The sequence below is a fragment of the Lytechinus variegatus genome, chromosome 14 (genome assembly GCF_018143015.1).
Source record: "Lytechinus variegatus isolate NC3 chromosome 14, Lvar_3.0, whole genome shotgun sequence".
NCBI lineage: Eukaryota > Metazoa > Echinodermata > Echinoidea > Temnopleuroida > Toxopneustidae > Lytechinus > Lytechinus variegatus.
Genome location: NC_054753.1, coordinates 4,625,823 through 4,637,931, shown reverse-complemented (window position 1 = coordinate 4,637,931; position 12,109 = coordinate 4,625,823). Strand labels below are relative to the sequence as shown.

Sequence of the window (12,109 nt, the reverse complement as noted above, 5' to 3'; positions counted from 1 at the left end):
TTAATCGCCGTCGTCGATGCTGCTAATTAGCATTTGAACTCAATGTTTGGATTCAAATCCTGCTTTAGTAGATGTATTATTCTTGATATCATCGTCAACATAATTCTTTTCTGTGTCATATCTGCATCATCGTCATTATTATCATAATCACCATCATCATCATCACCACCATCATCCTCGTCATCTTTATCCTTCTCCTCATCATCATCACCATCATTATCATCACCACCACAACAACCACCATCAACATCATCATTATCATCATCATCACCATCATCACCATCATCACCATCATCACCATCAACATCATCATCATCATCACCATCATCATCATCATCACCATCATCACCATCATCATCATCACCATCATCATCATCATCACCATCATCATCATCATCATCACCATCATCACCATCATCACCATCAACATCATCATCATCACCATCATCATCACCATCATCATCATCATCATCACCATCATCATCATCATCATCATCATCATCACCACCATCACCATCATCATCATTATCGTCATCACCATCATCCTTATCATCTTCATCCTCCTCCTTCACCTCCTCCTCATCATCACCATCATTATCATCACCGCCACAACCATCATCATCACCATCATCATCATCATCATCATCATCATCATCATCACCATCATCATCATCATCATCATCATCATCCCCACCATCATCCCTATTATCACTGTTTTCACATTTTTTGTATCTTCACCTAACTATGCAAACAGAAAGTTGGTGTAACATGCCATCTTGTTATTTACACCTTGCTGTATTTTATTTTTACCTATAGGGTACAAAAAACACCCTCGGTTGATTAATTGTGACCCTTTCTCTACCCACGCCTTGAATTGCCCCTTAGCATATGAAACTAATGATCGTGTTCGTTCTACCATTTCTCTGGTGATTTAATTGTCTTATTTTTCAAACAGGGTGTAAATGATTTGTCGAATATGGAAATAGGATATTTCCTTTTTGACTACGCTTTTCTTCATTTTTACTTTGAGAGAAGTCATGAGTTAGTTTATCGCGAATATGGGTCACTTATTCCTCGTCGTTCCACTTGTGCAAACACTCTTTAATCATGGCGACGTCAGCTTGAGCATGTATTGGTGTACAAGTTTGACAAGAAAAAAAACGTGATTATCGGTTGATAAGAATAGACGTGTGCCTGTAAGGATGAAGCAGGGAACGATTGAAAGCCGTCACCTATTTACTGTTTCTATTGTTTATTATTTATTTATTTTTTTACACAAGATGGAACAAACAACGATATTATTGGTCTTCACTCGATTGTTCGGCATTCATCTTGTATTTCATAATTATTTCATTGATATGTTTTTAATACATCTAAACATGTAATTCCAAAATAAATTCACAATTGTTCATATTTCCTACCATCGTTGTTTTTTTTTACATGATAATTCTTTTATAGATTGGTTTGCGTTGCAAAGTTAATGCAAATGTGGAAGGTTAAGTAGGCGATGAGATCTTTGTAACCTCTCGCGTTAAGCAGTGTGCAGAGACAGCCTAAAATTTATTCTTTTTAAAGTGGCGAGTAAAATGCAATAATAAAAAAAGGATATCGAATAATATACGTACAAGGCGACGGAAGAGAAGTCACCTAAATAAACATTGCCATTGCGGTATTTAAATAAAGATAGCCTCTTAAGAATCACCCTAGATTAATAATTGGAGCGCTGGAATTCACTCAAATGCACTGAAATTCAATTAGATTGCCATTCGAATAATGTAATGAATAAAATAGTTAGCAATTGCAAAGGAAATATCAAGTGTTTCAGATTATCCATGCATACGCAGATGATCACCCACTTCCATCGGTCCCCATTCATATTGGCCTTCCCCCTTTTACTCACCTAAACACCCCCCCTCACGAACAAACAAACGCCCCCACGTGATTGAGGTATTCGACTGATGAAACCATGGAGCTATGATGAAACTGTTTCCTCGCATATTACAGTCAGAATTAACATGGTTAGGATGTTAAATATAAGATAAATCGATGCAAACATGAAAATATTAGTCTTTTTTTAAACTGTACAGTTTTGAGTTGAATACTTGTTTTGAAAACTTGTAACGAAAAAACTTTTTTTTTATTATTGTTATATTAGTTTGTTCGTTTGTTTGTTTGACTTGATATTCAAGGTCAAAAAACATAATTAGTAGACGGACAAAGCAATGGTTCATTATAAAGATTAAACAGCAAGGCTGTGATTGAATATCTTGTACAATAATACCTAAAACAATGAAAACAACCAATGTGATATAAAGACAGAGGGGGGGGGGGGGTGAAACGGGGGGGGGGGGGGTGGAGAGGGGGTACACCCCCCATATTTCGGACAGGGGAATGTCATGTACAATCATTCTTTCTAATTTTAAATGTAATCATAGTGCTCTCTTTTATATATTCTTCTTCGTATCCTTCTAAAGTTTACGTTATTGATGATATACCCTTATCACCCTCTGTATTTCATGCATATTATTTTAAACGACTGATTTTTTTATAAGGCTCTCTAACTATACGCTCATCGCTGCATTTTCTCCCATAATACTTCCTTAAGAGACGATTTGGTAATCATTCTGTCTTCCAACTATGAACTATTTGTTCGCAAGCTTCACTCGCTCGCATTTGGATACTTACTGTAATCCAGTAGTTAATGTCGGAAGGAATTCATTACATTATAGCCATGGAAAATACAGCAACATTGTGATACTCCTTCAAGAGAAAGATGGCAGTATTATGGAAGCAGTTATTATACCCCTGTATAGATGGTGATGATGATGATGATGATGATAATGATGATAATTATATACCACTTGTAAGATGTTTGGGGGCAACATGATGATGATGATGAGGATGATGACGATGGTGGTGGTTGTGGTGGTGATGATAATGATGACGATGGTAATGGCGAAGATGATGAGGATAATTGTGAAGATGATGATGAGGATGATGGTAATGATGATGATGATGGTGATGATGATGATGATGATGAAAATGATGAGGACGATGATGATGATGAGGATATGCTCGCTCGCCATGCTCACTCGCCGCTTTATCCAATAATCACACCTTATGAAAGACGATTTCGATCATCATGTCTCCCAACTATTGAAAATTTTCTCTCTCGCATTTATCGGTCGCATTTGGATATTTTATAACACAACAATTCAATGCAATTGTAAAGCCATTGAGAAAAAAATCTTAAGAGGCCTTTAACTGAAAGATGAAAGTATTATACAAACGGTTATATTCCACAAAATCCCCAATCTGAATGTTTAGTTTTTAAAGAAATAAAAACTTCAAAAACTAGCATTTCGGTCTGGAAAAAAGTGCGGTTTTCATAGTATTGTACTAATTGATCTCTTAACGTTATATGGACGAATGCGCAGGGAATTCGATTTGGTATCAATGTTGTCCCGAATAAAGTTTCATTCGTTCACCCCGCCCCGCCCCCCCCCCCCCCGAGAAAAAGGGAAGAAGACGGTTCTTCCTCTTTATTACATAAATGACGCACACAAAATGATGGATATGCCATTTTCATGATTGTAATAAAAAACATCTTTTCGTCATTTTGTTTTGCACATCTTCAGCCAGGTGTTTCTATCTCATATTGTGATGTATTAAAATAGAGATAAGAAAATAGCACTATAATTCATCATTATTCACTGACAACGTTCGGTTATCATTTTAATCGTAGGAAACATATCTGGGATTGATTGGAAATCACCAAAGGGCTTTTAGGAAGTGGAAGTGGGTAATTAATTGGCATGATTTTTGTTTAGTTTCCCTTGAAATAAGGCTGGTATCTGACAGGTGTGCATCTTGCAGTACATCTGTAATATAATATTTTGGAAAACACTCAGGAGAATATGGTGTATGCCTCGGAATTCCCCATTTCATATCCGCCTGTCTAGAAACATTTAATATCACGAAATATGATATTTTTCGTAATTATGTTTTATATCAAGATAAAATATCGACGTTAGCCTTATGGTACATGTAGTACTAAGTTTCAGGAAGTTCCTCTGTGAGCATGTATTATAAACTTTGTGTCGGAAAACTGTGCCATTTTATGTTGACCTGATTTATTCCCTTTTATGTTACTTTTGTTTGCTAATGTTTCAATATTTGCCTGTATGTTGATGATTTCGAAATCATTTTATGTTTTTGTCAAATATTTTGTTTGGTTATATCTAAATATTGTGCTTTTTAACAATAACTTGTGCATTCCTGTATTTTCTTTTAATCACGGCCTCGCTGGAAATACAGCTACATGCTGATTGCTGGCAACTTTCCTTTTTTTCCTTCTGACCGATAAGTTCATGAAAATCAAACAAACAAAATCTAAATCGAAAAGCGAGCGACCGCGATGAATTGATTCAACATATATATGACAGCACATGGCGACGGACATTTTTTTCGTTGGGATTTGTCATGATACACTATTATTCTGTTATACGTATTCGTATCCATGCTTTTATTGTGTTGATATGCTTGAGAAACTACAATTGTTGGCGTTTTGCACTGTAGATAGATAGGAAAATGTAATTTGTTAGTGCATATCTCCCTGAGGATACTAATCACTGGTTAAGTTCTTGCAGTTTCATGCTGAGAGTACGCAAAAAATGTTGAAGAGAAAAAAGTCGTAGGTGCCCCTACAGAAATTTAAGCGTGCCGCTTGCTAGTAACTAGCATGCGACTAGCAGGGCGCTCGCTTAATAAGCGAGTGCATGCTAGAAACTGGGCGTTGTGGCGTGCGCCTGTAATCCAAGCTGTGGGGAAGTTACAAATTGATGCAGAGGTCCGAAGTTCGAGCCCTGGTCACGTCTTTCGGATGGTGACGTTAAAGGTAGGTCCCAGACGTAAATAATCATATCTGATTGATACACGTCTGACAAAACTCAAATACACACACGAACAGTCCCTGCTCGTTAAAAAATCGCTTAACTATTACTCTGCACGCATATTACACGCTTATTAAGCTAGCCGCATGCTAGTTACTAGCATGCTGAAAGCTTCCGCAAGCTAGTCGCACGCTTGCCGCACTTAAACATTTCTGTGGGGGTGGGGACACAATGCAGACGTACAGAGGGATTCTAAAAAAAATCCCCCTTAAGTGCAGTAAAGGGGGAATATACATGTAGCAGTCATCTTTTAATCAAGTTTGGTATGTATTGTATCTGATGATTGTTGAGTAAATAAATTGAAACTGAAATTGAATCTTCAGTTCCTTCTCCAACTCCCATTAAAAGTCGGGCTTTTTGGTTAGACGAAGACTTAACAGTCAGGATTAATTCTGCTATAAGCACAGAAAGCACGCAAAGCGAGGAAAGACTGCGTGCACGAAGGTTTGAAGTTTACCTTTTAAGCGGGGGAAAAATGCTTTAATGTCGTTTTATGCTTCATTTTTTTTAATCTTTCGAGTTTCCTTTAACTTTTGTCTCTGTGTGTGCGAGGGTGGGGGTGCTGGATCGCACGCAGAGCGGAGGAAAAGTGCGTGCACTTACGACACTGTGTTTCTCTATTCTGCGGAAAAAAGGGAGACTGATTTATTGGCATTTATTGTTTTATTTCTCGAGTCTTTCGAGTTTCCCAATGGGGGGGGGGGTGAACATTCACAAATTAACTATATGATGCTCATTTAATATTAATGAACACGATACGAAAAGGTGTGTGTGCGGGGGGGGGGGGGGAGGGGTAGGAGCCGGATAGGAGCCTAGGATCGAGATTATAAGTGATCGTTGACCAGGGTAACTATTATATTACAATACTATCTGGAATGCTTTAAAAGGAATATAGTTAAATATTGTACGATATATAGTTTAAATACGTTACCCTAATGTCAGCTTCATGGGAAGGATTTTTTTTAACTGGAAGTGCTGGTTCAAATTTGACAAGCAAAAAACAAATAAATGACTAAATAAAATTTTCACTGCAGAAAGAATTAAGGTGATTTTGCTTAAATTCATGCAACCCCGCTTTTTAAGGGCCCTGCCTGATTGGTGAAAATTTGGAAAACAAAAGATCATTATGTTTTCACGGGCGCAGAGGCACGCGCCTAGATTAAGCAGCACGAGGTCTGATTAATGATTAACCAATTATATCTATTAAAACCGCATTAAGCAAGATAGTATTGTGAATACTTCTGTCAATAACGTGTTTTGTTTGTCATCATCGTTTGCCCCACGCGTTTTGTATACCTCATGTCTGCATTTGCCATCATGGAATTGTCTTCGCCAAGAGCAGATAACATATATATATATATACAGCATACGTACACGGAAACATTATGTATAGGTGAAAATGTATGAGGATATGATAAATGCAACACCTTTGACAAATCTCATGGAAATAACCTCATTTGAAAAATAAAATCAATTAAAAGAATCATCATTGCGTTTTTTTGGAAGGACAGCTTTGGGTAGTTCAGTTACCTAATTACACACACACACACACACTCCCTCATATATATATATATATATATATATATATATATATATATATATATATATATATATATATATATATATATATATATAATATATATAATCATATAATGTATAGGGGTTAGCTTCAAACATGGAGCATGAGATCATTCCAAGGGTATCTTCAGTTTCAGAATTCTCATTGAAACAACATCACACATTTCCTATATATTATATAGGAAATGTGTGATGTTGTTTCAATGAGACGTCTGAAACTGTAGATACCCTTGGAATGATCTCATGCTCCATGTTTGAAGCTAACCCCTATACATTATATGATTATGTGCTATTGTACTTTCATATCTGCTTTTATGGTTTTGTTACAATTCTGAAATTTTCCCGGTTGACTACTATTTCACAGACATGTTGTTATAAGGGCTTATTTATGAATATTGTATGGAAAGATGAGTGGTCGTCTCATTCAAAATTGAGAGCATGCTGCAAAGAGAACTTTGATATGTCGATTACGTCGCAATATCGCAAAGATGTGCATTGATGAACAATAAAGTGCGTGGTAGTCATTTCATATATTATCTACCAAACTGTATGTCATAACGTTAGTGGCATGTTGCCAAGGAATAGCGTTTTCATACCAGGTACTGTTATATCAAGCCAAAATAGCGAAAGTTCTTTATTCCTTGAACTGATACCGAGCACAATATACACTATCGTGCGAATATCATTATTTTAATTAGTTCAATTGTTATATTTACATGTTTAAACTTGATGTTGGGAAAGCTGTATGAAAAAAAAACTTATGTTTAATTTATTTAATAATTATATTAATAATGATAATTTTACTTATATCGCGCCAAATCAACTCTGTAGAGTGCTCAAGGCGCTTTTTAGGAAATTATAAAAGAAATTAAGAAGAATTGAAGAGAAATGTTTTAAGGTAAAGTTTGAAAGTTTCAGATGTCAAGCACTGTTTGATGTTTTGGGGAAGGCTATTCCATAACTTAGGAGGATGAGTAAACAAATGATATTTTCCCCAGGTTTTGGAAACTTTGGGGGTAATAAGAGAATTGGAATTGAGTAATTCCAATTCTTCTTCGAGGTTCGTTGTCATATTCAGGTACTATAATTACTAAACGATTACATTGCGATAAATGATTTTAAGACTCTTGTTACTTTTTTTCATATTTATGAAAATCATTATAATTACTATCATTATTGTTGTAATTGTTAGCAGTATATTAATGGGAGAAGCACTCTGTAGAGCAAGTTAATATCATTATGATCATGTGCGTGCCGCGTGTCTTTTTATGATTTTGGAAGTTGTTTACTTACCTTATATTTCATTGGCTTAATCATTACAATTTATTCAGTGTGGATCCCCCTATATTTGTTATTATATGACATCTGTTCCAGAGGTCAGATATTTGGAGGTTGACCATGTTATTGGAAAACATTCTTGGTTATCCTAAAGGATTTTGTCGTTGATGTTTTCATATCATTAAATCAGCTTCAAGAACGAAAATCCTTCAAAAATTTACAAGAGGTAGAGCAAATGAAGAGATAAGATAACAAACAGGTGTGTTGATTCACAGGCCTTCGTACTTATCATAATCAAATAACTGTTTTGGTTAGATATTATGGGATGCCCTAAAATAATTTGATCATTATATCTCATATGGTCTGTGGAGACAGCTTCAATTTAGATACAGCCGCTCTTTTTAAGAATGCAGTGATTCGTTACAGGTACATGAATTGAACATCCTACCAAGATGGCTTTACTCAAACGAACCTTTACTCTCTTCATCATACTATGGGTACAAAGCACTTGTCACGGTGAAGACACTTCAACAGCACCTTTTGGGGTTTTTAATACGACCCCTATCACCGAATATGAAACGAAGACAAAACAAGAGCAATTAGAGGACCATGGGACTCACTCGGCTTTGCAACTAACTACCCCATTTCCAGGGAACGATGACATCGATTCTGACGTAGGTTTTCAGAAAGAGAATCCTGGTCAGGTTTCTAAGAGACATAAGTGTGGATTCATAGATTCGTGTTTTGGAAGATGTGGATCAGGACCTTCCGACTTTGATTCTATATACACTTACTTGGTGAGCACCAAGAAGAGATCACCGATCCGCACCGGTTACCTATGCTTCTGCGATTCTCGTTGTCCTCTATTTGGTGATTGCTGCAGTGACTACGATGTCCACTGCCTATGTGACGATAACAAACTAAATGGAAAACTGACAGATAGTACGAAAGATACGGATGTACCCAGTGGAACTGTAGGGGTAGTTGGTGCTTCCCCTCACTTGTCCATGGATTATAGTTTAAAGGACCTCATAGATCAAGATGATGACCAATCTGATGATACGTACTTAACAAAACACATGCCAGAATGTACCCACTTGGATGAAGTCGAGTTTGGATCTGTCCTGGTGAAAACGAAGTGTCATGCAGACTGGGAAGACAAGAACATCGAAACTCATTGTACAAACATCGATCATCGAGATGATGTTGCGAAGCTTTTCGTTCAAGGGACTGACGGCATAACATATCGAAATATTTTCTGTGCAAAATGCAACTTCGTGAGCATTTTTCATTTCTGGATCCAGGATGCGTACTGCCACGGTGAATTACCAATTTCTGTTTATGATAAGCCAGAGATATTGTCAAGCTACCTAAGGAAGTACTGTATAACGAGATTCCGTGTGCCATTCGGACAAGAATTTCGACCATGCTTGAGAATGATTGACCATTGCCCCACAGATTTATCACAAAAGTCAAGGTGGTTAGAACAGAATTGTGTGTCTGGGCACCTTTCCTTGGTTACTACTGATATCTCCTCCTCCAAGGTGTGGGGTTCTACATTATATCGCAATGCTTTTTGCGCGGAATGCAACGGAGTTGAAGAAAGTTTGATCAAATGCCCGACGAAAGACACGCTGCAGGACCATTTTCTTCGTAATTCCACTGGCCGCGATGGACCGAAACAATCAAACGGCGACAGAGAGATTACTAATAGAATTGTCACAAATTACAACATGGCAACTATAGATCAGAGTAGTACTGTGGTGTATGAAGAAAATGGACTGGTTGTTCGAATAATAGATACATGTGAGGAAGGACAGGTTTTTGATCCTTACTTAGGGAAATGCCGACAACTCTACTGCGCTGACGGGTATACCCTTGTCAAGCAGGATTGCGTACCAATCACGGCGACTGATGAGCTGAACGATGATGACATTGTGATCATTGTAGAAGCGATCACTGCTGCGATCAACGAATCGATTGGTCTCAATGAGGAGCTAGTGATTACTGTGAAACTTTCCTTACAACTGGATAATAATCATAAGAAAAACAAAGACAGGGCGGTAGATGTGCAGGTGCCTTCAATCGATAAAGGGAAGTTACCGTTTGACCAAGTGATATCCAATAACAGTTCATGGGATATTTACATAAGCCCCGTATATCCCAACGGTTCCGTTACCGATCAGCAGCCTGATGATGTCGCCTACGAAGTAATTGTTACAATGGTCGTCGCGAACCCAGAGGATGTGACCAAAAATAACGCGAGGTTATTGGCAGAGATTCTCGGTAAACTATCAGAGCTAAATAATGCGAATGAAATTATTGTTTATGTAAATGATGTATGCGTAAAGACCCCTCCAGATGGAAGCTTCGCGTTCATTGAAATTCTCCATGGAAATCTGACTGATCTAAACTATCTGATTAACCATTGTAAACATGGGAACCTCACTATTGTAAAATCTTCGGAGTTTACCATCCATGGTCACGAGACCTACTGCCCGATTGTCTTCGTGAATAGCACGTCGCGTCTTTACGATTGTTACGAGAACTACATTTTTGGATATGACAGTACTATCTCTATTGACGAACAGACATTCGGCGCTTTAGTATGTGATACGCAGTCAACGATTAATCCAAAATGTGAGCGAATCCTATTAAATGAGACAGAGTATGAAATATTGCCAAATGGTAGCATGGTATCTGGAAGTGGAATTGTATATCATCCCCCAGATTTCTATCACACGCCACAAGGAGTGCTGATCTGCACCGAGTACACCAACGTCATTTCAGAAACCGTGGTTGTATTTTTCGATTTTTCTCGTGCTCAAACTATCTTGGCCTATACCGGACTAGCAATATCTTCGTTGTGCCTTTCGATTACCCTGTTGACCTATGTCATATTTTCGGAGCTGCGAACACTACCTGGGCTAAACATCATGGCGCTCATCGTTTCCTCCATAGGCGGGAATATTACATTCATCATAAGTCTTAACCTGATCCCAGGATCGTTGGAATGCCAAGTAACTGCGGTGATAATGCACTACTTCTTCTTGACGCGTATATTCTGGACCAACGCCATTGTTTTCCATGCTTTCCAGACATTCGGACCGAAGATGTGTGGGTGTGCCAATCGGTCGCTTGATGTTCTTCACAAGAGTAGGGATAAATCACGCCTTCGCCAACACATGCCCTACGCACTCTACGCCTGGTGTGTACCTTCTGCGTTCACGACAGTCGGAAGTGCATGCCATTTCGGCGCAAGTGGACCACTGCCTGTTTATTACGGAACTTATTTTTCCTGTTGGATTGCCGATCCTTCCTCCTTCTTATATCTTTTTGTCTTGCCATTAGCCATACTTTTAACAATTAATGCTATTATGTTTTCCCCAATCGTGTATAATTTGCACAAAGCGAGGTCAAGGAATCGACATTCGTTGAAAAAGGAAAGCGTAGTTCAGGAACCCACTAAAAAGCCAACCGAAATAGCCATTTACGCCAAACTTTCCACCACAACTGGCTTTTCCTGGATGTTTGGAATCCTAGCTTCGTTCACCGACCAAGACTTCTTTTGGCACCTCTTTATCATATTTATGAGCCTCGAAGGACTTTTCATCTTTTTATCATTCTTTTGTACAAAGAGAATTAAGAATTTATATGTGAAGCGATTCGGTAAGAAGTGCAATGAAATAGATCTAGCGAGAAAGCGCTGTGGGCCGACGAGGAGTGCCTATGCTATTTCACAACAGGTTGAAAGGCGAAATTCAAATGAACCTAAAGAAACATTTACGACACTAAATGTTTGAAAATCACTTAATCTATTTTTTATGTAAATGATTTTGTAGCGAAAGACATTGCAATAGGCGAAAGTTAGGACGGATGCTAAGTATTCATACATGACACAATAAGTACAATCAATTTTAGGATCCATGCCAACCAAACATCCATTGATTTTACTATAGAAAATGAAGTAAATGAGAGTAAAATAACTGTAAATGCATAGGTATAATTATGTGTGAAGGCACGAAGCAGTGTCGCCAACCCTCCCCAATCTTTGTCTCTCTTTTTTTTAAGGGAGGGGGTGGGTTATCATCTTCATCTGTACAGCACAGCTGTCATTTAAGATGTATGTATAATAAACATATATCGGTGTATCACAATGTTGATTCTGTTCAGTGTTTCTACAGCTCCAAAATAAAGTTCCCGAAATTGGATTCCAAATTTCCTGAAATTCATAAATATTTCCTGGAATTTTCAAGTTTGATTTTTACGAAAATCGGGCAATAATACAACGACTGTAAATT

General features: G+C 37.7%; 1 protein-coding gene across 1 annotated transcript; it reads left to right on the top strand.

Annotated features, from left to right (window-relative positions):
* Positions 1–8,110: 8,110 nt before the first annotated feature.
* On the top strand, positions 8,111–11,625 carry LOC121427197. Its single transcript, XM_041623472.1, has one exon. The coding sequence runs from the start codon at positions 8,261–8,263 to the stop codon at positions 11,609–11,611; it is 3,351 nt and encodes a 1,116-aa protein (XP_041479406.1). The 5' UTR covers positions 8,111–8,260; the 3' UTR covers positions 11,612–11,625.
* Positions 11,626–12,109: the final 484 nt, after the last annotated feature.